The 26,579-nt window shown below is 41.2% G+C and overlaps 2 protein-coding genes across 2 annotated transcripts in view; one reads left to right on the top strand and one right to left on the bottom strand.

The window, feature by feature from the left end:
• Positions 1–30: 30 nt before the first annotated feature.
• The window catches only part of TRAPPC3L (trafficking protein particle complex 3-like), a 31,991-nt gene continuing 5,442 nt past the window's right edge, over positions 31–26,579 (top strand). The window contains exons 1-2 of the mRNA XM_015559521.1: positions 31–239; positions 3,330–3,429. Of these exons, the coding sequence (XP_015415007.1) occupies positions 31–239; positions 3,330–3,429 (309 nt within the window). The remainder of the gene's footprint in view (positions 240–3,329; positions 3,430–26,579) is intronic.
• Positions 19,636–25,294, bottom strand: FAM26E (family with sequence similarity 26 member E). The gene is made up of 2 exons (XM_006756890.2): positions 24,677–25,294; positions 19,636–20,700 (listed from the first exon to the last, which is right to left on the bottom strand). The coding sequence occupies exons 1-2, from the start codon at positions 25,214–25,216 to the stop codon at positions 20,311–20,313; spliced, it is 930 nt and encodes a 309-aa protein (XP_006756953.1). The 5' UTR covers positions 25,217–25,294; the 3' UTR covers positions 19,636–20,310.

Genomic DNA, 26,579 nt, shown 5'->3' with positions numbered 1-26,579 from the left:
CCCCCAGCAATGTATGCAAATATGGGTAGAATGGAGAGTGGGAAAGTGAACAGACCATCTGGAAGTCTGCATCCAACTAAAAGCCAGAGCAGTGTATTATTTGTAACTGCCAATAACGTGAAACTACCCATTTTTCTCCAGAACAAAGATCTCTTTGTCCTAACCTATGGAGCTCTGGTTGCCCAACTGTGCAAGGATTATGAAAAAGATGAAGATGTGAATACATATTTAGATAAAATGTAAGTAGAAGTTTTTCATTCTTGTGGAATGTGCGTTGTTTCTTAGCATCCTCTGCATTTTCCCCACCCTGACTTCTCTTCCTCCATCCCACTGGCTCATCTTCTATCTGAATAAATAACATCTTAAGGCTAGACATCATTTCTGCCAGCTGACATTTGGGTTGTCATAAAGTGTAAGAGTGGGAAGGGACTTTTCCCATGTATATCAGGCATGGAATGTTTTCTTTTTAGTTGGAAATCATTTCTTTGCTAGTCATTTATAAGAAAGGAGGTGGTAAAACACTTTTTTTCTTTTAACATGATGAATCATCAAATTTGATTTTTTTCAGAAAGCATTTGTTCTAACATAACTCCTTCCACTAACTATATATATATATATATATATATATGTGCTTACATCAGCATAGACTGTCTGTGGAAGGATATGCAAAAAGCTACTAATGGACCCTTGCAGGTGTCTCCACTGGTTGGAGCATTGTGGGGTACACGAAAAGGGTACAAGTTTGATCTTCAGTGGGGTCATTTAGTGGAACCTACTTCTTCCATTTTAAATGCTCATTATTCTTGTCTTTACTAGTGGAGATTCCTTTTGCACAAATTCAGCCTTTAAATTTCTCAGAATAATTATATGAACATTATGTTATTGCTCAATAATAAAATATCTGTTGGCCATGGCCGGGTAACTCAGTTGGAGTGTTGTCCCTATAGGCCAAGGTTTCAGGGCACGTGCAAGAAACAACAAATGAATGCATAAATAAGTGAAATAGCAAATCAATGTTTCTCTATCTCTCTCCTTTCTTTTCTCTTTCTAGAGTTGATAAATAAAGATAAAAAATAATAAAATATCTGTCAACATTTTTAAACTTCTTAATTATGGATTCTGAAAAGGGTTCTAACAGGACAATGACTGAAAAATCAGTAGAAGATTTAATCGACAGGTTGAATGGGAAATTTAGCCTAGCTGAGCTGAGCATTTTAGAGCTTTTAAAAAGGATTCACTGTATTTTCAGTTAGAATACAGGAAAAAACAAACAAACCATAAAATAAATATTAAATATTTTTTTCTCTCAAAACTTGGTTTTTCTTTCTTTTTTATGTGCTTATTATTTTTTCCTATTAGAAAGTTCTTTTTCATTGTCCTGTATTTATTTTGATCTGTGTACTTCTTTTTTTTTCATTTCTTCTTAATTAGTCAGAAGCACTTCCTTGGCTAAACTGTCAGTAAGAGTGGGAGCCGCATAAGCTATTTTACACTCGGGTCACACTGCAACCGGCCATATAGCGTGTCCAGAGGTTACACCATTTTATTTAGCTTATGTTAGATTTGCATTGTTTTGGGGAACATAGGTAGAAAATACAGAAATTCGCTTCTTTGACTAAAAAAAATTATCTCTGGTTAGCTACTACTTGAATGCACATTTTAACAAATAGGAATGAAATATTAGTTAAAGAATAAATTTTGAGAGGCTGCCAAAAGGACTTGCCTTAAGAAACACAATAATTCACATCTGGATATCTTGAATAGCCTCTGCATCTTACATTTTTAATTTGCTATATAAGTAAACAAAATATCTACTTTGCAGAAACAAACCCTTTGACCAAAGCAGTATATATATATATGTATATATACGGCGCTGACCATAACGTTCTGGCTTCCCGTCACTATTCCTAGTGGCCAAGCCTGTGTGTATGCATAAAAATTAAAAACACTGAGAACATTTTTAAAATCCTGGTACAACTATTTCTGTGAAGTATACATTCTGTTTTTAAAAAGTCTATTCTGTGAGAACTTCCTGACTAGAATCACAAAACATTTTTCTCGAAAAGCAAGTAAGCTAAATTTAATATCGCCATCCACTCAGAAAAATTAATAGAATATCGCTAGATTTAGTGAATTAATGAGCACTCTGACATCAAATCTGTCTCCCCCCTTCTTAGACCCTAGGAGCAAATATTGCCTCTACAAACTTTGGTGCCTTTATCCTGCTGGGTGTTCTGTTGCTCCATTCAAATCGTTTCACTGGTTTATGCACATGTTGCTGTGAAATGAAAAGCCCGGTTTTGTGTCAGTGGTTTGGCAAAGGAAGTCTTGTTCTTCTTTATTTCCACCATGAAGGTCATATTTCCTCAACTAGATTGAAAGTTCTTGGGCTGATCTTGCTGAAGGTGTCTGCTAGCCATCTTAGCCACATACTCAGGTCACATCTCAATAAAATGCTTTCACAATTGTACTGCAAGTACTACTCAAGCTATTCGTTGTGAGGTCGAGCTATTACAAATATTTTCTCCCAATTCCCACAGATTCAGTTTCCCTGAAATGAAAAAAATGAATTTTCTGAACTTGGCTCTGTTTTCTTTTCACAAAAACTCAGAGTTCTAACTGTTGACATCTACACTAGCAACAAAAATTGATTTTTCTATTCCCCTCATCCCCTCCTTCTAGAGCCCACCCCAGGCATGCCTGCCCTCCTACCACAATAACTCTGCTAAGAGAAGAATGAGCATCTAGGTACCACACCTGTAGCAGACCACAAGTTAACTGACCCTCATTCTCAACAGCTAATGATGAGAAAGTTAGTTGCTAATGAGAAACATTAGGCCACAAACACCAACCAGCCTTATTTACCTTTAGTGTGCAGAGCCAAGTTTGGGCCATCCCTAACTCCTCAAATTCCTTTGCTTGTAGATTAGTTACTATTCCCTGGATGTGCTGCAGAGAGAGGAGGAAGAGGAGGAGGAGGAAGAGGAGGAGGAAGAGGAGGAGAGAGATTTGTTGTTCCACTTATTTATGCATTCATTGGTTGATTCTTGTATGTGCCCTGACTGGAGATGGAACTTGCAACCTAGGTGTATCAGGACAACTCTGTAACCCACTGAGCTACCCGGCCAGGGCCTTGTTGGTCTCTGTTTCTGTGGTCTGTGGGGCAAATAAGAAGCCCACTGTTAAATAGCCATTTGACTTGTCACGTTAGGTTTAGTTTGTAATCCAGTTGGCAAGTGCTAACTAGATGAATCCATTCTTAAACACTGACAAACAGCACTAAGTACTCAAATATTATTTCCAGACCACAGTCTTTCCTCCATCCACAGGGGATACGGCATTGGAACGCGGCTGGTGGAAGACTTTTTGGCTCGATCTTGTGTGGGACGATGCCACAGTTATTCAGAAATTACAGACATAATTGCCCAGGTAAGAGCATTTTTAGCTCTGTCAATATGGTTTGAAACCCTTTGATTGGTCCTGAGTTTGGTGGTTTTCTGCTCTGATTGAAGAGGTTCCATCTGTATCCATTATTAGGTGAGAAGAGAGAGGATTCCGATCAAAAAGCATTTTATTTCAGCACAGAGATAAAGCTATTGAGAACACAGATAAATGCTTCCAGGCACTTAAGCATCTATCGATTTTTCTGACCGAATGGTATGTGTCCCACACTGGGGGAAAAGGTTTTAGAAGGCAAGCAGAAGGGAAGTGTAATAAGGCAGCCTTATAACACACAGGCCCAGAACCAATTTCTTCATGTCATCATTTTCAGCAGGTGGAAGGAGGTGGTCTTTGCCTGTGTCAGAGAACCTTGCAGCCATTTCATTCCAGAACAAGTGTTTTCCCAAGAGAAAAAGGAAGCTTCCTATCACTGTATGTGCTCTGAGAGCTTTCACAGCCCCGAGAGGCAGCTTGGAATCATCTGGGATGAGATCAAGTTTTCGATAGAAGATGAGATTGGGAAATGCATCCTTAGCCAGAATTCCTTGCCCTGCTCATTTGTGAGACATCTGCGTGGATAAGAGATATTTATGTGGTCCAGAAATGCTGCCTCCACGTTTTCACAATTGACTAATTTAGTTAGTCTCATTCTTCTTTTCTCTCGTCACCCTTGATGGGGTCATCCATTGTCATATTGACTCTTCACATTAGTGTCAATAATAGTTCTACATAGCAGTTTGTGATTTTAACTGCAGCTTTACATATTTTTTGTCTTTTATTTTTACAGTATTCCTGTAAAGCAGGCAGACTAAGAGTTCTTATCCCCACTTTCCAGATAAGCAAACAGAGCCCCAAAAAGAATTTGATAAACATTAAATACTAGTATATGTGAAAATATTGTACATTAAAAAACAATCCAAATGAAAGGTTTTCCCATTTATTGTTATTCTTACTTTTATTATTTCATGACTAGTGAATCATATAGTTGAAATTAAAATCTAGGCTTTCTCATAACCAATGGACATAAGACACTGGGGGGTAGGGGAGGCCAGAGGATTGTCAAGGGCGGGGGAAAAAAAGGATACATATGTAATACCCTTTGTAATACTTTAAACAATAAAACAATAAAAAAATAAAATAAAATAAAATCTAGGCTTTCTAGTCTTAGTGTAGTGAGTTTACCACACTACTAAACAGGTTATATTTTTTTTTCTCTCTTTCCATATTTGCAGCCTAAAATTAAGATCCTGAAGCAGTAGTTTGTAAAATGAAATAGATTTTCACTAAACCAGTTCTATGGGCAAAACTACAAGAATATGAGCTATTTTTATGGAAAGCAAATATTCACAATATATAAATGTAGATGGTTGTGTCCTATTTCTGTAAAAAGTGCCATTGGAATATTGATGGGGACTGTCTTGAATTTATAGATCACTTGTGGTAGGGTGGATATTTTACTAATATTAAGTTAACCAACCCATGAACACAGAATGTCATTCCATTTGTTTGTATCTAATTTCTTTCATCAGTGTTTTATAGTTTCCAGTAAATAAGTCTTTCACCTCCTTAGTTAAGTTTATTCCTAGGTATTTTATCCTTTTTTTTGGTGCTATTGTAATAAGATTGTTTCCTTAATTTCTTTTTTGAATAGTTTATTGGTAGTATGTAGAAACACAACTCATTTTTGTTTGTTGATTTTTGTATCCTGCAACTTTTCTGAAATCATTTCTTAGTTTTAACAGTTTCTGTGTGTGTGTGTGTGTGTGTGTGGTCATTAGGATTTTCTACACATAAGATCATATCATCTGCAGAAAGATAATTTTACATCTTTCTTTCCAATGTGGATGCCTTTTATTTCTTTTTTCTTACCTAGTTGATCTGGCTAAGACTTCAGAACTGTCTTGAGCATGAGTGAAGCTTGCAATTTTTCACCGTTGAGTATAGCAAAGGGGAACGGATAGTCTCTTTCACAAATGGTTCTGGGAAAACTGGACGTCCACACATAAAAGAATGGAATTGGACCCTTACCCTGGAGCAGTGATGGCGAACCTTTTGAGCTCGGCGTGTCAGCATTTTGAAAAACCCTAACTTAACTCTGGTGCCATGTCACATATAGAAATTTTTTGATATTTGCAACCATAGTAAAAGAAAGACTTATATTTTTGATATTTATTTTATATATTTAAATGCCATTTAACAGAGAAAAATCAATCAAAAAAATGAGTTTGCGTGTCGCCTCTGACACGCGTGTCATAGGTTCGCCATCACTGTCCTAGAATATACACAAAAATCAACTCAACATGGATTCAAAACTTCCACTCTTATTGCAAGTTTCCTTCTTCCCAATGAGGAGAATACGTTGCCACCCTCACCCTTCTTTTGTGCAGAGGGGTTGTCTCCCGGTCTTTGCACTTTCCTTCAAAGGCCTGGTTTCCTCCCCCGTAATAATTTTCACTTCTCCAGCAAAATATTCTTTCACATGTGGGAATGATGTCATCCAATTCGGGAGCATTTGAACGCAGATGAAGGGTCAGGTTGTAGTTATGTATTCACCGCGGATGCTTTGCTTATAATTAGCTCTCATTCAAAGGCCTGGCCTTTGGCTGCATTGTCTCCTCCATCCTTGTAGTCTCTGCTCAGAGGAGGTGATGTCAGATGTGAGAGTCGGCTTTATAGACAAGTGGCAAGATCAGAGGAGGCTTAGTGCCGCCTGGGGAGCATAGCAGGAACAGGAGCAGACCCTGATGGTTGTGACTTGTTTGGCCGCCCTCCCAGGCCACACATTTAGACAGAACACTGGCACTGTCCTTGTTGAGTACTTCATCTGCACACCGTGGCCGCCACAGAACTCGTGATCTCTGTCCTGGTTCCAGAGAAGGGAAGAGAGGGAAGCAGAGAAAGAAGAAGAAAGCCATGTCCAGATGAGTGAAGTGAGTCATCTAAGAGCTAGTTAGTGAAAGACTATACGTAGGAACATGCTCTACTCTACACTCCTCTGCCCCTGGGAGAGGACAATCATGTGACTTCATATATTACTAACACCTGCCTCTCGTTTTCCTCACTTTGCCTTTTCCAAAGGGAAAGTAACTCTATCACTAAGCTTCTGATAATTTTTTGGGACAGACTTTAGACCTCAAATTGCACCATCTAGTGGAATAAAAACAAATCCCATGACAGAGACCAAATTATATTCAGTCAGCCTTATCTGTATATATAAAACCCTAATATGCAAATACACCGAATGGCGGAACAACTGACCAACCGAACAACCAGTCGCTATGACGTGCGCTGACCACCAAGGGGCGCGTGCAGAACATGGGGAGCATCGGCAGCAGGTGGCAGAGCGCCGAACATGGCGGGTGTCAGCCCCAGCGGGATGGTAGAGCAGGTAAGCAGGGGCACCAGACCAAGGTGGGGTGCCGGTCGCTGTCATCAGGGCAAGGCTCTGTTGGTTAACAAAAATTCTTTGCTCCCGGGAGCTGCGGTCCTGCCTGGCAGTAGCACCTGATGCCAGCACTGGCCCCGCTCACACCCGCTGCTGGCTCCCGGCACTGGCCCTGATCGCTCGGCGCTGTCAGCAGATGCAAGCAGCAAGACGGGGGGAGGAGGGGTGTGTGTAGGGAGGGCTGTGGTGGGAGGGGCCAGGTGGGGGCACAGAGGATGGGCCGAGACCCACCCCTGTGCCCACTGCAGCCTTGCGGCCCACAGTTCCTTTCAAGGTGCACAAATTTGTGGACTGGGCCCCTAGTATTCCATATAAAGAAGGGATGGCAGGCTAATTCTAAAGCCATCTTCCTGCAACATTAAAAGGTATTTATTTTATTTTTCAATTATAATTCACAGTCAATATTATTTTCTTTTAGTTTCAGGTGTACAGCCACATAGTGGTTAGACAATCGTATACTTTACAAAGTGAGCCCCCCAATATTTCAACTACCCACCGACAAAAAGGTATTCATTTTTAAATTGTGATATTATCATATTTAAATCTGCTTTTTGTGGTGATTGTCTCAAAATACAACACATTTTAAATAAGACATATAACAAATTGTTAGCATTATAAAATGATATTTTAAAAAACTAGTAATACAGAGATTTTCTGAAGAAAAGTTCAAAGTAATTCCCACCTATTATCTATTTTTTCCGTGCAAGAGCTTTGTGAAGTAGAGAGCATCTATCATTAGCCCCATTTTACTGATGATGTAATTGAGACTCAGATGACATCACCAGAGACAGGTAGAAAAGCCAGCTTACACTTTATTTCTCTGACCTGATTCCAGTGCTTTTAAAAATATATAACTGTTCCTCTAAAATATACCTTTGAAGATTTTCTCCTGCTATGGTCATTGTTTTGAGAAAAATGAAAATGTGGAATTTGCAGCAGAGTTACCTTAGCTGATTTTAGTTGTAATAATGAAATATTAGAGAGTTTAACTATAATTTAACAGGAACAAATCTCGTTCAGTTTGTTATAAGGACAAGTAGAAAATGCAATTGTACCTCTCTCTGGTTTAAGGTGTTTAAAAACACCTCCTGAGATATATAAAAATATCTTTCATGGTTTCCAAACACATTTATGATGAAGTTTTCTTATTAGGAGAAGCTAATTAGAGAAAAACTTGATCATTAAAATACAAATGATCATAAAGGCTAGGCTTGAGAAGAACTAGGATAGTGTTGCCTTTTAAAAGTAACTTAAACGCAAGGAGCTCTGATCCTCACCAGATTCAGAGCAGTGGTGAAACCAAATCCAATGCGGCAGAGATGGAAAGGCAAGAGTCCTCATCCCGCTCACCCCGTTCCCTCCGTGTGCCCCTGAGAAAGTCGCTGAGCCAGGTTGAAACTCAGTTTCCATTCCTATCAGATGAGGCCTCTTCCAGCTAAAGTTCTCCTCAATTTCAGGTATTGCTTTCTCTAGCTAAAATCTGGACACCGAACTCTCATTATAAACAGCTGAGCGTCCTGGTTGTGACTTCCAAGGTCTCCTCCAAAGCGTTCATACTTTCCAGTTACTGACAGCGTTACCAGCTGCTTGGCCCAGCGTGGACAAGCTTCTCAGTCAGGCCAATGTCATGAGGATGGTTGTGCTGAGGGGCACAGAGGGACTTTATAATTTTTCAGGATAAACATCACATCATTGGTATTGTCACAGTAGGATGAAATTTTAAAACACAACACAAAATATATTCAAAATATAAAGATACTCTTAAAACTCGAAATTCTGATCTTTATGTTAAAAAATGGGAACCCAATACATGTTGGAAATTCTGGAAAGCAAAAATGAGATATTTTCCTTCTGAGAGTATGCATTGAAACTTTGCCTTCATTAAATGCTATAAACAATGATATTTTTTTTGGTGTGAGAGTGATATAAAATCAATGAAACAATCAAAAGGAAATGTTCATAGGAGGCAAAAAAGGAAAAGAAAATGCCTAAAGCGGGGAAGGAAATCTAAATGGTGAATATTATATGCACGAACTCTAGAGCAAGATTTAGGAGTATAATCCAGAAAGGAATCTCAATGCCAGAGGGATTTTTTTAAACTAGGGAATCATTTTTATTTATAAACTGCTCTATTTAAGACGAGAGTTGAGTCTATACAGAAGGGTTCCAGCAAACCACACTAGTCATATTTCTTTTGTCCTAATTCTGATATGAATGCACAAAACTGCCATGGCTGAATTTTTTCAAGTTATTCAAATGCTTTGAAGCCTAAAACCCCCAAGTCACAGAGTATTGGCAGCTCCATGCCATGGAAGTGCAGTCTCCGTCCAGGTTTGTACTCAGAAGCACCTATTTAACACCTCAGCAGGGACATTCAAATCTGACTTGATTAGACATTTTCAGAAGGTGTGCCTTTCTTGGAAAGAGAATCAGTGAGAGCCCAGTCAGACAGAAACCACACTATCATTTCAACAAGCAAAGTTTAATATAAAAAGTTATTAACTATATAGGTGATTAGCTACTTAGAAAGAAAAAAATATGCCAAAGAATTCCCTAGTGCTGAGAGAAAATACTCAAAGAAAGAAAACATTTTAAAAAATATATATTTTTATTGATCTCAGAGAGGAAGGGAGAGTGAGAGAGAAAAAACATCAATGATGAGAGAGAATCATTGATAGGCTGCCTCCTGCACGCCCCCTTCCCCTGCACTGGGAATCGAGCCTGCAACCTGGACATGTACCCTTATTGAAAATTGAACCAAGACCTCCTGGTTCCTAGGTCGACGCTCAACCATTGAGCCATGCTGGTTGGGCAGCTTCTTTGTATATATTTTTATTCCTCATCTAACTAAAGCAAAAGTGTTTTACAGAGAATAGAATAATACAGAGTTTTATTGAGTCATGGTAATATAAACAAACTTTGTTTGATTTGATACTTTATTGTATTATCCATTAAAGTTATCTTTCATTTCTGGGATATTTCATTTCCTCATCACGTCTGTAAGCTTTTCAAAGGGAGAATAATTCCAGGTATGCTTAGGGTTTGGCCCACCAGAACATTGTAGACATATATTACATGTGACTGAATGGCAAACCAGGACATTGTAGACATATGTTACATATTACTGACGTGAATTTACAAAATGTTTGAAGATCTTACCACACATCTGTACACTGTTGCTCCTCCTACTCTTTCCAGAAGAGGGCAGTAGTCCACATTCATCTCCAAATTAAAGTCTCCTCTTCTCCTCCCACTTTAACACCCATCAGTTGCAGCCCCCTTATTTCAACAGTACTTACTACTACATTGAAAATCCAAACATGTCTAGTTGCTCACAATAACAAATCCACAATAACAAGATTTGCACTGCAATGGAATTCTGGACAGGAAAATATCTGATTCTTATTAAACCATAGACAGTGAATTCATCTTGATAACTTTATTGAAACCCTTTATTTTTCCCCGCTATTTATATGATTGTAGATAATTGCAGGAGAGGTGGAGTCATTCTTGCTACACTAAAGTCAACTGTGATTATAAAATGCAAGCATTAAATAGAATCAAATTACTAGATATTGCATTTCCCTTAACCTAATGGGTATATATCTCTTCCAGTTTATTATGAGGCTAAATAGAAAATGCAATTATACCTCTCTCTGACTAAGATCTAAAAAAATCTTCTTAGTTACACAAAAATATTTTCGATGGTTTCAAACACATGTATAGCAACAGTTTTATTAAGAAAAGCTAATTAGGCATAAATTAATCATTTCCATTTATTATGGGAAATATTTGAAATGTAGCCTAAAATTCATCATGGAGCCAAATTGTGTTAGCTAGACCCCTTAGGTTGGAGTCACATCAGGCCATAGGGGTTTATTGTAAGGATATCCTGGGACACCATAGCTAGGCTTCATGGGAGAACAGAAATTAGAATATCCTTCGGTTTCCCTTGTCATCTCAGGCGCAGGCATTTGCACTTCTCCACCTACTTCACTCCTCCACAGTTCTGGTGACTCAGCTATTCTCTGCTTCCTTTGCGCTTGCAACTAATTACTAATATCTTCTTTAAATAAATTTTTTTTTATTTTTCAATTATAGTTGACATATAATATGACATTAGTTTCAATGTAGAACACAGTGATTAGACATTTATATGCCTGACAAAGTGATCGCCCCAATAAGTCCAGTACCTTCTGACACATAATATCATACACTGTTATTACAATATTACTGACCATATTCTTGACGCTGTACTTTACACCCCTGTGACTGTCTTTATGACTGGCAATTTATACATTTGGTCCCTCCCCCTTTCTATTCTTTTTCTTTTTAAAAAATGTATCTTTATTTTTGAAAGTATTACGGATGTCCCCTGTCCCCCCCGCATCGCTCCTTCCACCACCCTTCCCTCCCCCTTCACCACACTGCTTCCCTCTCTCCCCTCCGCATCAGTCCTTCGGCGCCTCACAGTGTCCACGTGGCTTCCGCTTACTTTCTTTTCTCCACGTATCTCTTGTGTTCTGTCCAGTCGCCCAAACTGTGACTCTCTGTCTCGTGTTGAAAGTCCCAACCTGTCCAGTCCACCAGTAGCCCTCTGTTGCCCAGAGTTTTCGTGCTGGGCCACTGCCAGGCCTGTAACCAAACGATGGGGCTGATTGCTCGGCCTCTCAAATGCCCGTTCTAGTCCATCCATTGTGGCTAGACCAGGGGTGGGCAAACTTTTTGACTCGAGGGCCACAATGGGTTCTTAAACTGGACCGGAGGGCCGGAACAAAAGCATGGATGGAGTGTTTGCGTGAACTAATATAAATTCAAAGTAAACATCATTACATAAAAGGGTACGGTCTTTTTTTTTTTAGTTTTATTCATTTCAAACGGGCCGCAGGCCGTAGTTTGCCCACGGCTGGACTAGAACATCAGGATAATGAGACAGAGAACATGACCGTCATAGGAAACCCCTCAGGAAGCAGGTTTGGATATGACAAACATTCTGAGATTTTCTAAAACAGGGCAAAGGAATTGTTACAAACCTTGCTCTTTCTGTCTGAAAAATTAGTGACAGCAATTTATGAGTCTTTACTTATGAGTCCTCTGCTCGCATTATTCACCTTACTGATGCTAATGCTTGTTTTCCTTTGCCCCAGAGGCTAGAATTCCTGCATAGACTAGTGCAGCAGCTCCATTTCACATGCTAACTATAAGGTATTGAAATAAAAATAATTGTCTTTGCTAGGTATTTTGCAGATAATAATCAAGTAAGGAAATCTTTCAAAACTATGTATCCCTAGGAAGCATTGCAGGGGAAACTACTGTGTTAGTAGAAAGTATATATTTTATTTTATTATTTTATTTTTTTAAATCTTCACCCGAGGATATTTTTCCGTTGATTTTTAGAGAAAGTGGAAGAGAGAGGGAAAGACAGAGAGAAATATCAATGTGAGAGAAACACATCAATTAATTGGTTGCCTCCTGCAGGAGCCCTGAGCAGGGCCTGGGCCAGGGAGGAGCCTGCAACTGAGGTATGTGCCCTTGACCAGAATCGAACCTGGGACCCTTCGGTCTGCAAGCTGACGCTCTATCTACTGAGCCAAACCTGCTCGGATGAAAGTAAATATTTTAAAATATTAGCAAGAGTGGGACAGACATTTCTCAGAACAGTAAACTCACAGAGAGAAGCTTTGGTAGAGGGGAGATAACCAAATTCTAGGAAAAATGATGTACTACAATAGATAACATTAGGTTCTCCTCTGAATTTCTTATAAAGGAACCAACCAGAAAAATTTGCTCTGCTCCTCTAATCCGATGGAGGTTTTGCTTTTGTTTCTCTTTTTCTAAACCTTTTCCTGGCCATTCTCTTGGCATTGTGTTTTTTCAAAGAATGTTACCAAAGATGACCTGATTTTTATAGCTGACTAGGTGAAAGGAACTTGGAAAAGGCCATTCAAGTCAGAGACACCAGCATATCTTAGGTCTTTTTCTTTCTCTTCAAAAATAAAACAAGCAGTTTTGTTCCTTATGATTCTGTCGTTTATTTCCCCTCCTTTTTTTTCTGATTACATTTGGCTTTTTTCCATTTTCCAAACAATGTACATTTTAAAAAGAAATACTTTCCCTCAAAATCGCTATATTTCACAATTCTAAGTAGAAGCCTAAATGCAATGCACCTAGTACAACGCACAACCCTTGAATTCTGTTGACAACATAATTCTATGCACAGAATGGGAGGCTTTTTCTTTCCTGTCCTTTTGTTACCGGTGGGGTGCTCTCTGTGTCCCCCCTCTTACCAGTAGAAGTGGAGTTCCTGGGGTGCCATGGGGGAAAGAATTTCTGGAGGCCCCACAGGAGGATGAGGTATCTTGGAAAGCCTATTGATGCTGTAAGATAAGGGGTTGCCTTCCAAGGTCCCACTTCCTTCCATCTCGCTATGGGGAAAAGTCCAACTGTCTTTTGCTTTTTTTATTAAAGCCACTGCCCAGTGCTTGCAAGACTCACATCTACTCCACTGTAGGCAACTCAATGCTCTACCAAGATCCCTGCCAGGAAACCCCTACACTGCAGGGGATTCAGAGTGGGAGTGGGGAGAGGGTGAGGGTCACTCCCACTGAGTCACCTCCATCAGACAGCCAACCGCTGTGACTCTGTTACTTCCAAAGATCCCCCATTCCTAAAATATTTAGTATCTTGCCACTGTTTTGTAGGAGAATAATTTTTAAATAGACGTTTGAGAATTATTGTATGTCCCTCTCACCCCCAACCAAAGATGGAAGTGGGAAACTGAGGCACCAAAGTAGTCGAGTCCTCAGAGCACAGGCTGGATTTGGGAGTCAGGCATGTCTAACCATGTGACTCCTGCAGGGAGCTGAAGGGATGGGAAGAAGCCAAATGAAAGGTTCAGCCATTAATCCAAAGCGTCTCGCTCGGAAATGCAGGTTCACAACCAACAGCAGCAACTGGTGACCAAGTCACAAAAGGGCAGTTCTTAGCACAGAGGAGGCAGGGGTGGATGCCAGGGTTAAAGTGCCATCCCTGCCTCCTTCTCAACACCTTCCTTTAATCCCTCAACTGAACAATGGAAGCCAATCAGACTAAGCCTAAAATAGAGCATTTCTCTTTGCTAGTAATTACTATTTTCAAAGGCTAACTCACAATTTAGTGCTAAGAGCCTATTGAACCTTTTTCACATTTTCCAACATATGATATTAAAATAAGTGGGAGCCCTTGATAGGCAGGGATTGAATTCCATGGAAGTCACAACACAACACCACACAGCATTCCAGAGGAGCTGGCATCACCGCTAGCTGAATGTCAGGCCAGTTTCCTACTGAGTGGCATTTTTTTTTTTTTAGCTGGGGATAAGGGAGTGGAAAAATTAAAAGAAAAGAAAAATCCTTTATAGTTACAAAAGTCTCAATATTTAAAAAATAATGAGTATTACAGCAAAAGCAATTTATAACATATTTCTAGAATTATTACCCCTTGGGCCAAAAATATGCCAGATAGATGATTAAAAATAAGAAACTTGTTTAAACAACACAATTATTTAGACTTAATTCTCCCCCCTGAGTAGGCAAGAACTGCCATCTATAAGCACCCACGTACTTGAACTATTCCTCCTTGTACCTCTGGGAGGGGCGAAAGGAGAAAAACGTAGGAAGTTTTCTTTATGGAGAAGCATGTACGCAGAGCCACAGGGTCTGTGGGTCTTGCGGACTGAGTAGGTCTAACCCAACAGATCACATCAGTTCTTATGGCAGAGTTCCTCTATGAAGAAAAGGCACCTGCAGGAAAATTGCCCTGAAACGTTTATTATGATTACAAGTATGTAACATTGTTTTTCCTCTAGTCACAGAGAAGTACCTCTGAAAGTTCAAGTCCCAGCAAATTCTATCACTCATCTTCCCTTACTTAGGAGTGTCCATCTTCCAATTCTGCTTGTGACTGGGACTTAGAGAAAATCTGACTTTAATGAGGCATCTTGTCTTCCTGGTACTATTATATTCCAGGAAAAAGCTTTTAATCTTTCAGAGATTTTAGCACATGAAAATCTAGTCTAAAATTTATGTAATTTATTAACCAATGTTATCCAAATAAATTTAATTTTTTAAAAAAAATGAATAAAGAAGGTTAAAAAATACAGTCTATCCCAACTTCCCATTACAGATTCTTGGTTTTGTTTTTATTGCTTAACTTGTTTGGGTGAAACTCATGGGAGACTGACTTACAAAACAAATCTAAGTGTGTGGATTTGTTGACAAAAGAACGTCCAGCCTATAGCAAAGTCTTTTAAGAGTTATTGGAGCCAAATTTTGAGGATATGCAAAATCTCAATGGATTGAGAAAATGCTCTGGAGAATGGCAGTTTTGCAGCTTATTTTATACATTAGAATCAAAGGAGGAGATGTAAAGGAGGGTTACATGAAATTAATTGGTGGTAGATAAGGAGGCAGGAGGAAAGCAAAGCAGGGAAATCTCCGAGACTGGATAAAAAGCAAAATGGAGAAACATACTTCTTTTACATTGATGGGTACACAGTAGTTAATAATTAACATTTACAGCACATACAGATGGTATTCAGGGAACAAGATAATAATGAGAAGTTCTGTGGTCTGGTGCTCTGGTGCCTGTGGTTGTACCTTTGAGGGGTAGGAAAAGAAAATTACTCAGGTTCTGGCCAGTGTGCTAAGTGATTAGGGTGTCAGCCCGAACATTGAAGGGTTGTAGCTTCTATTCCTGGTCAAGGGCATGTACAATCCATGTGCCTCTCTTCTCTCTCTCTCTCTCTCTCTCTCTCTCTCTCTCTCTCTCTCTCCTTTCTCTCTCTCTCCCCCACCCCCACCCCTTCTTTCTCTCCCTCCCTCCCCTCTACTCTATCTAAAATTAATGGGAAAATATCCTAAGGTGAGGATTCACAAAAAGAAAAAAATCACTCTGAAATTTTACCCTACCTAGATGCATAAGAACAATAGACCAGTGATGGCGAACCTTTTGAGCTCAGCGTGTCAGCATTTTGAAAAACCCTAACTTAACTCTGGTGCCGTGTCACATATAGAAATTTTTTGATATTTGCAACCATAGTAAAACAAAGACTTATAGTTTTTATACTTATTTTATATATTTAAATGCCATTTAACAAAGAAAAATCAACCAAAAAAATGAGTTCGTGTGTCACCTCTGACACGCGTGTCATAGGCTCGCCATCACTGCAATAGACAGAGCTCACTTAAGGTCAAGATTGACCTTTGCTAAGGAAGCTGTAGGCCTGGGATGTGACTACCTGCCCAGTGAGGAATTGGTGCTCAGACCATCCTGTGTGGTTACTTTTGGTCACTGAGCTTGTCAGGCCTGTCATTTGCTCCAACCCCCCCACCCCCAGCTTGTCAGTTACATTACATAGCTCCTTTTTCATTCACAACTTTAAAATAGCAGTAGCTTTGGGAGCATTTTATTAATGTAACCTTTTAACAACAAAATTCCTTACAAGGAGATGAAAACTATTTAGGAAATACTCTGGAAAACAAAATCCCAAAGGAAAAAATCAAGATCAATCTGGGCCTAACGGTTCAGAGACACCTTGGAAAGGCTAGCCAAACTCTAGGTCGCCCTGCGTGGTGTCACTTTGTTTGTGTCAGATGTAAGCTTTTGTCCAGGCTTGGCCTGACCTCTTAGTCATTGCCCAAGGTAATGGTTATCGGTCTTTCTGCTCCATACAATAACGTGGAGGTTTCCCGAGGAAATCCTGATGCCTAGATCCTACTTTTAACTAATTAAATCATAGTCTCTGGGAATAAAACGCAGCATAAGAAATTTTTATTTTTTAATATTTTTTTTATTGGTTTTAGAGAGGAAGTTAGAGGGAGAGAGAGCTAGAAACATCAATTATGAGAAAATCATTGACCAGCTGCCTCCTGCACACCCTACACTGGGAATCAAGCCTGCAACCTGGGCGTGTGCCCTGACTGGGAATCAAACTGTGACCTCTTGGTTCATAGGTTGATGCTTAACCACTGGACCACACTGGCTGGGCCATAAGAACTTTTTAAATGCTCCCCAAGCGATCTTAATAGACATCCACTGTTTTAGAGCAAGAGTTTTCCAACTGTGTTCCCTGGCACGCTATAGTGACTGCAGTAGAGATGAGGTGGCATGTGAGGGCTGCCACTCCCCCAGACCCTCTGTCCCAATTCTCCTGGAGTTGCCTCTCATTTTATCTCTTTCAAGTGTTTCAAATAAGATAAAATGTCATTTTTAACAGTGGGGAAAAGTAGAGAACTATAATAAAGCACTAGAGGCCCGGTGTACAAAATTCATTGGGGAGGGGGGGCAGAGAGGGGGGACCCCTCAGCCCAGCTTGCACCCTCTCCAATCCAGGACCCCTCAGGGGATGTCTGACTGCCGGTTTAGGCCTGATCTGGCGTAAACCGGCAGTCAGACATCCTTCTCACAATCCTGGACCGCTAGCTCCTAATTGCTCACCTGCCTGCCTGCCTGGTTGCCCTAACTTCCCCCATCCCCGCCAGCCTGATTGCCCCTCACTGGCTCTACGTGCTGGCCTGGTTGCCCCAACTGCCCCCCCTGTTGGCCTGGTCACCCCACGCAGCCTGCTCGTACAGTTGTTTGGTCATCCCTCACTAACCACCCTGCCGGCCTAGTCGCCACATGCAGCCTGCTTGTTCAGTCGTTTGATTGTCCTTCACTAATCCCCCTGCTGGCTTGGTTGTAGGCAGCTATCTTGTGAGGGCATGATGGTCAATTTGCATATTATCTCTTTATTATATAGGATAGTCTTGATTGAAGCAAAGCCCACCCTACCAGTAGTTGGGATAACTACCTTCTCTGGGGTAGGAGGGATAGAAGCTCTGCCTTCCAGGACATTCACTCCAAAGAAGATGGACATTGATTCAACACTAATTTGTAGCTGCATATTTCTTTAACTGCTTGGCTTCCTATACAGGATCACTGAGATCCACTCATAGTTAGCCACTTGTCTAAGAAATCAAGCTTTTTAAAGACACTGATTATTATCCCTCACCTTTCCTCCCATGACACAGATCTGAACAAAACCCCAAGGAGAAATAATCTTGTGTTGATTCCATCAGCGACCATTATTGTTGCAGAAGTACATTCCTTTAGGCTAAGTCTTGGAACAAAATGTTGTCACAATGCAGTCAGTAATAACTGTACAGGTTAGGCACTCTTCCAAAGGATGCGTATATTTTCAAGTATTGTTTTTAAGTACAGTTACTCAGTATTACCTGAGTTTAGACTTTTATTACTTAAAAAATATATTTTTAATTGATTTCTGAGAGGAAGGGAGAGGGAGAGAGATAGAAACATCAATGATGAGAGAGAATCCTTGATCAGCTCCCTCCTGCACTCCCCCTACTGGGGATCGAGCCCACAACCCAGGCGTGTGCCCTGATAGAGAATTGAACCGTGACCTCCTGGTTCATAGGTCCACGCTCAACCACTGAGGCACCCTGGCCAGGCTCATTGATGCTTCAGTGAGGAAACATGTGTGTGTGTGTGTACTATTTTTTTTCTTTTCCTAATTTTTTCCCCTTTATTGATTAAGATATTACAAATGGAAACGTGCTTTTTATGGTTAACTGAATATTTGAGAATATATCAATATCCTGCAACATTTTATGTGGTAGAAGTTGAATCAGATAAATTCAGGTGTAAATTTAGTTTCTTATCTCTTACCTATTACTTAATTTTAACCTTTTTGAACTTTAGTTTTATTTATAAAAGTAGAAATAGTAATACTTCCTTCCCAGTATACTTGTGAGTTTTAACTATAAATCATATGTAAACTACCCAGAGCATAATAGATTGTCATATACATTAATTCTACCTTGCCTCCTTAGTAGAAGAGCAAAATTTAGAATATGGTCTTTCTTAGATAGCTAGACAAGTATTTTTTCTGCATAACTCAATTTTAACTAGCGGCTGAACATTGAAAATATTATTTGAAGCTGTCTAAAAGCAAATTTCCTTCCAGATTCAAATATGACATTTTATATGTGTAATAACTATGTTCCAGCCCACAAAATGGACTAAACTAACCTAATGCTCTTGATCAAAATCCTGCTCCAAAGGGAATAACTCCACCGGCATGTGGCCTGGCTGGCATGGCTCAGTGGTAGAGTGTCGACCTGTGAACCAGGAGGTCACGGTTCAATTCCCTGTCAGGGCACATCTCCGGGTTGTAGGATCAATCCCCGGAATCTGAAGACATCAGTTCTCAAAAATAATACATTGAATTATTATTCAACGTATGAGGTGTGCAAGAGGCAGTCAAACAATGATTCTCTCTCATCATTGATATTTCTATCTCTATCTCTCTCTCCTTTCCTCTCTGAAATCAATAAAAATACATATTTTTTAACAAGCCACTGGCATTGCCTTGTTTACCAGTAACGTAGGCCTCCTCCAGAGTTTCTCTCTGTGCTCAAGCTCCACCCTCAGCACCCCAGCGTGCCCTTTGGCCTCTCCTGGAGTCTCCTTCTGGCTCAGTATACATTTTGGGCTTCACGCTTTGGACAGTTCCCACAGACCTCCAGTCAGGGCTCACTGCCCCGTTCAGCACAGTGGGCACTGTGCCTAGGGCCCATGATACCTGTAGGGGCCCCAAAGTGTTTTGAATTTCTTTTCAAATCTGAAAAAAATAAACTTTTGGGTTGAAAAAATTTTTAATACATAATATTTATATATTTTCTATCAACACAGTCATGAACGTGTGTGTGTGTGTGTGTGTGTGTGTGTGTGTGTTTTAATGTAGAAAGGGGTCCATGAAAGCGCAAGTACTTAGAGCCCACAATAGCCCTAATACAGCCCTGCTTGCAGGGCATACTTTTATTGTATGCTGGAAACAGGTGAGAAGGTCAGAATTTTAGGCATTATATCCATTCAATGTATTATTTTTGAGAACTGATGTCTTCAGATTCTGAGGAAATGAATTTCAGATGGTAGAATTTTATACATCCTTAAAGGGCACTAGGGTAGATTTATAGGACGAGGATTTTGCTGACTACACTGCAGATCCCACTGTGTACAGTAGTCCGTTAAGAGTACCTGTCTCACTCACAGCTCACCACTTCTTCCCCAGATGCCATGACCCTCTTGCATGAGTCTTGCTGTTGAATCACAAAATCTTAAACTTGAAGATTCTGAACCCAACCCCCACCCAAAGCAAGACCACCTTTCTCGCCATCCTTGGCCAGTCACTCAGCATCAGTTTGAGCACATCCTAACACCGTCTGCCCTTGGGAGCTGCAAAGCTGCTTCCCTTGGCCTTGGTGTCTTGTAAAGAAACATGGAATGTGAGAAAACACAGGTATTCACAGGTTGTGGCTGATGCAGTAACAAGATGTTATAAGAAGTGAACCCCTGGACACCATGAGTCAGCGATGGTGGATGAACTACACACTGTGGGCACTACCCACAAGGACTATTGTGGTCTCATCTTCCTCAGGGCTAAGTTCTGGACCCTCCTCCACCACCCTGTGCAGGGTGCTATAGTGTTGCTGGCTTTGGTGGAAAGAATGCAGCTCTGAAGCAGCCTCCCAGGCAGCAAAAGTAGGCATGGGGAAGACCTCTGGCCTCTTGTTTTCAAAAAAGCTCTTCAGATTTCTCTCGCTCAGCTTGCTGGCGTAGTCCAGGAACGCATTCTCCAGCTGCTCCTTTTCCTTCTGTGCATATGTCTTCCAAAAATTCAGCTGAAGGTAGCTAACTTTAGATCGGCAGCGAGCATAACAAGTGGTGAGCAGAGAGAAAAAAGATGCGGAACAAATCAGGCACCATCCTAGAATCTTAGAAAGAGAGAGATATTGAGGGCGTGTAAAAGCAAAGCCACTTCTCAGGGAGCTGGGGTGATCGCATTGGGAAGTGAATGGCTAAATTAAAACCACATCTCAGCTGAAATCCTTCATCTTATTTTTTTAACAACACTTTTCTAACAGTCAAAATAAATTTCGACTTTACCTAATTATTCTCCATCCTCTACATCATTGCTGGTATGCAAATAAATAACCAGGAGGCAGGCAAATAGGGGGGAAAAAGCAAAAAATATAGATTATCCAAGAATCAGGGAAACCAAGCCCTCAAATAGTACTATCTTTCAGAGGGAACATTTCTGTGTCTGGGTAAATGTAATCATTTGAGCAAATGACCAGTTCCTTAGCCATGAGTTTTCAGGCATTGATAAATGCAGATATGCGTCTAGTGACTGATTTTTCCCAAGTTCTCTTGTTTGTAGGGAGCAACAACCCCTTCTGAGAGAAATTTCATGACTCATTATCATGATAAAGTAAAGCAGACATAATACAATAAGGAGACTGAAACTGTAAGAATTGAAAGCCTGCATAAAAGCTGAGAAAGAAAATTACAGTGATTCCAAACCTTCAGGACTATTGGTTCTGAATTTTGATAATTAGAAAAAACAAAATTCTCTCTGGTTATGGACTGGCTCAGCTGGGCTTTCTCCCCCTCCCCCTGAATATTAAAAACAGAAGTCCAAATAGTTCAACTTATCTTCTAAACGTTTTGTTGTTCTAATTCTATTTTGATAATTGGAATTAATTTCATATTTGGATAACTAATGAGCTCTTTCAAACTTTCTCTTGACATTTCATTGAAATGACCTTTGGTATTTCCCAGCAGATGGGCCTATTTGAAAACAGACAAAATCAGCAAGTGAACCCATTCAGACCATAACAGAACTACAGATACACTCCAGGGCTTTAAACCCGTGGTTCCCACACTCGCAGGCCTTGGAGTCATTGTGAAGGGTTCAGACTCCACATGAATGCCGACTCTGGATTGGCACCAGTTGGGTTTAAATCTCAACTTTCCTTTTACTGACTGTTCTCTGCACCTCAGTTTTCTCAACTGTAAAATGGGGGTTACCCATCCCAGAGGGCAATTTTGGGGATTAAAATGAGATGATGTAGACATATATGTACATTCAGTAAGTGTGAGCTATTATTACATGACTAGAGGCCCAGTGCACGATTCGTGCACTCGGTGGTGGTGGTGGTGGTGGTGGTGGTGGTGGTGGTGGTGGTGGTAGTGGTGGTGGTGGTGGTAAGGTGGGGGGAGATCCCTCAGCCCAACCTATACCCTCTTGCAATTCAGGACTCCTTCGGGGATGTCCACCTGCCAGCTCAGGCCCACTCCCCAGGGGATCAGGCCTAAGCTGGCAGTCAGACATCTCTCTGGTAGCCCAGGAGCCCTCGGGGGATGTCCACCTGCCAGCTTAAGCCTGCTCCCTGTGGGAAGCAGGCCTAAGCCACAATTGGACATCCTAAGCACTGTGGAGGAGATGGGGGAGGCTCCCACCACCACCGCTGCGCTCATAGTCATCAGCCTGGCTTGTGGCTGAGCAGAGCTTGCCCTGTGGAAGCGCAGTGACCACCACGGGGCAGCTCCTGCATTGAGTGTCTGCCCCCTGGTGGTCAGTGCGCATCATAGCAACTGGTTGTTCCCAGTTAGGGCAATTTGCATATTACCTTTTTATTATGTAGGATGCTATTTTTCAAATGTATATGTAAATGCACAATTAAACTCATGGGATCTTTCTATCATGATTAATGAATTAGACACAGCTACCATGCTGTGAAAGTCCTCGTATTCACCTGACTTGTGGTTGCATACCTCAGAACTTCCTCCTTTCTTCATCCCCTACAGCAAGGCCTCCTGCAGGTCAGTAGGCCATCTCACCTCAATATCTGAGGCAATTCTGCTTGAGTTTTAAACCATTTTGTCAGCTTCAAACTCCCCCTCTCCTCCCCCTCCCTCCTTGGAAATGACCCTAGCACCACCTTGCTCTCACCTGAGTACTGAGCCCTCTTGTTCTTCCCCAACTCATAGTACCCAGCCTAACTAGACATGGTACATGATCCCACCCCAGCCTTCAATAGTGTCCCATTCTGCATGAGTCTCCTCCCTCAAACCTTGGGAGTTTTCTCATCAATTATCATGTGCCAGAAGCTTTATGTCCCCTTATGTCCATTATCTCTATACCCTCCAGCAGGGCAAGTATTATTCCCCCAACTAGAGGAATCTGGGGTTCGGACAAGTCAAGTCACTAGCTCTAGATCACATAGCTGGTGACTGGTGGGGTCAGGACTCAAAACCAAAGCTAGCCAACTCCAAGGCCAAGTTCTTTCCACTACTACACTTTACCTCCCTTAAGAAAAGAGCATCACCCAGCTGGGTTTCTTGTTTCTCTGCCCCACCTATGGATGGGACACTTTTTTCACCCCTGCCCACATGCCCAACTATTAGTCTGGACTGTTTGTTTCTCCTGACTACCTGAGCTACTGTGAGCACCTGCTATTGACACAGCTTGCCTTGGCCACATCCCTCATGCATCCTCCCCCAGGAATCAGCCTCAGGTCCTTTTCATTCTGCTGAAAAGTAAAACAGGTCGGTGTGCCCAGGTTCAGCTATGACAGCATGTGCATGATTTCCTCGTGCTGGTGTTTAGAGAAGAAAAGCTCACACGATGATACGTGTTTGGATCTGGCACTAACTGAATGGAGCCTGGTGCCTGGGGACATAAATCATAAATCACTCATTGTGTCATAACATTCCTAATTAATACCTTCCTTCAACAAAAGAAGAAAGACATCTGGGAGCCTGGCATGTTTTTATCTAAGATGTACTTTATGCATTACACAAAAGATTTTAGGCTTATCGGTTTATGAAAAGTATATGACAACACTGCCAGCCAGCTTTGGAATGCAGGATTTCAAAAAGACTCTTTGCCTTGATGTGTAAAACCTTGTTGAAAAGTAAAATTATGCCATTTTCAGCGCGTTTATTCCAAAACAAGTGGCATTGCTGACCAGTTGTGGACCCGTTTATCCACTCCTATTGCTTGTTTTGGTTTGGGGAATGCAATTCCTTCTCCTCACAGGCAGGAATGGCCTTTCCCGAGGCAGGGCAAGGCTTCACATCTGGATTTGTGCTCACGAACCTGGAAGGATGACAAGCTACTTCCCCACCTCAGTTAGGGAAAGCTGTGATTTCCTTCTGGTGCATCAAACAATGCCCCGAGTCGTGAGCTTCTAAAGTCATGTGAGGCTTGTTGAGCTGCACAGCACAAAGAGCGGAGGGCTCACTCCCCAGAGAATATGACCGCTTTTCACCAGAGGCTAAAGACGGCCAATTCCTACGTCATCTGGGAAACTCTTCTCAATCCTGACACTATTTACACACAGAGATAGAAGTTGCCAGAAATCATTCAAGGGAATCTTGATTTTTAACAATATTGCATGCAACATTGCAAAGTATTAACTCATTTGGTTCAGCTATATTTTAATAGACGAACGCTATGTGTGTGGGTTTTGTTGTGTGTGTTTTTCCTGAGAAAACAATTTGAAAATAAATAATTGATAGACAGCAGTAATTTCTAATTACAGCTCTGGCCTTAACACTCAATTATGAGTTAGTATCATGCATTATTTATAAAGTCAACCCAGAGAGATAGTTTTAAAGTACTTAAGTATTTACGTGCACAGAACCCAGAGGATATGTTCTGTTCGGAAATGGAAAAGACAATTCAATCAGCAGTTTTACTGAGCCCCTCTGACTTCTAAAAAGCCTTTCCCGAGATGGTCTTAACGCTGCATCCTGTTCCAATTTCCACTTTGTCTCAGACTGTTCTGGCAGGATTCAGGCTCAGCCCTGGCTAGAAGGCGAACTGAGAAAATAGCTCAAGCTGGGAGGGAAAGCCAAGTTTTTTTTTTTTGTTTTGTTTTGTTTTTTTTTGTTTTTTTTTACCTGAGACTGAGCTTGCAGGGACAGCTTCAGCTCCTCGCTGTCCGTGGCTGTCATGCTGGTTTTGCCACATGACACTTTGTGAAGCTCTTCCCAGCACTCTTTGGGCTTGTCCTTGCAAATCAGTCCCAGGAGTCCCGCACTTTTTGTCCCGCTCATGGCACATTCATAGAAAGTGCCGTTGAGCAAAGCCACCGACAGCCACATCATTGGAGCCACCAAGGAGCTCAGAGTGATCTGGCCCAGGACGTAGAAGAAGCGGCCGCCCTGGCCCCGGGGGAAGATTTTCCTGGGGTTCACGCAGCAGCCTGTGAAGAGTCGCCAGGACCTGTTGTTCAGGAAGAATCCCAGGATGAGTAAAACCCAGGCGGGAGCAAAGAGGAAAACCAGCCCGTACAGCACGTTCTCGCTGCTGCAGGGGCACTTGAACGCCACGAGTGAAAAGAGCCGCTCGCCTCCCAGGGTCAGCAGAGCCATGAAGCTGTAGCCAATCACCGTTTTCTGGTGGAGGATGAACTTCAAAATCCCATTGAAAGCATCCATTTTGGAGGTAAATAAAGCGGGGAGATGCTTCGCCTTATTTATTGGCAGAGCGGCTGTGGCCGTGGCTGAGGGTGGAGCTCCTCCTTCCCAGACCGAATTCGGCCAGATAAGGAAGCAATGTCATTCCCCAAGAATGAGTATTTCCCAACTGTGTTTAGACAATGCCTCCTACTGGTGGGTATTGGGCCATGAAACTAGAGCCAAAACACTGGCAATTAAAGTCAAAGTGCAAAGCCTCCGTTTTTATGTTATTTCCATGCATTGAGAATCTGAAAGAAATTCTCACTCATGTAAATAATAGTCTAGGAATTTTCCAGCCGGAGAAATCAAAGCATTGCCAAAAATGGGTTTCAGCCAGTTGGTCGGGAGCCAAGTCAATGTCCAAGTCTGGACATTTGTGCTGGTTTTTTCTATCTTGCTACTTAAGAGCAGGAAATTCACTTTATATCCTTTCAAGCTGGCTAGGGGCAGAGAAGGGCAGCAAATTTCAGGATTTGGGCTACTTGGAATTCATAGGAAAACTTTAGTGAGCCTTTGAGTTTTGAATGAAAGACAAAATGAGAAGTCCTCATCATTTCTTTCCTGGGCTATCATAGTAATCTTTTGATTGGCATGTCTGCCTTTGACCTCATGCCCAGCATCCCCTCTGTCCTAAATCCACCCTCCATGCTGACACAAAGGAGATTCCTATAAAACAGAAACTGAATTCTGCCGTAGCTTAGTCATGGCTTTGAGCCTCCCCACTGCCTACAAGCTGATAAATGCCAGCCTCCCGTGAGTCTTATCGTGGCGTTTCATGCCCAGGATATGTTCCCTCTACCTGGAATATCACCCCCACCATCCCCTCTTTGTTCACCTGACAAACTCTCACTCAGTATTCATGAACAGGGTAGAAGTTCCTTCTTCTGTGATTATTTCCAGGATTGCTTCTTAATACAGGTGGGGCAAAAGTAGGTTTAGTTGTTCATATAAAAATAATACAATAATTAATAAATAATACAAGAGTAAAGTCTGTGTTTCACATACTCACAACTATAAGCCTACTTTTGTTGCCCTACCCTATATATAACATTGTACTTGCAGAACTTGTTATCTTGCAGCTATTTGTTTAATATCTGTAGCCCTTTTTATTAACTTGTATTCTGGATCTAAACATGGTGTCAAACAGATTAGATGCTCATTCAATAATTACTTTTTCAAATAGTTATTGAACTCCTACTGTATGCCAGGCACTGTACTAGACAGGCAGTGCTCATTGAGTACGAATGAATGAATGAATGAATGAATGAAAAAACCTTTAATTAGAAGTACTTCTAATTAGAAATAATTTAAGGAAATTATATCAATTTCCCTCCTACAATCC

Source organism: Myotis davidii, unplaced genomic scaffold (assembly GCF_000327345.1).
Source record: "Myotis davidii unplaced genomic scaffold, ASM32734v1 scaffold1534, whole genome shotgun sequence".
Lineage (NCBI taxonomy): Eukaryota > Metazoa > Chordata > Mammalia > Chiroptera > Vespertilionidae > Myotis > Myotis davidii.
This window is presented reverse-complemented; position numbering and strand designations above follow the sequence as displayed.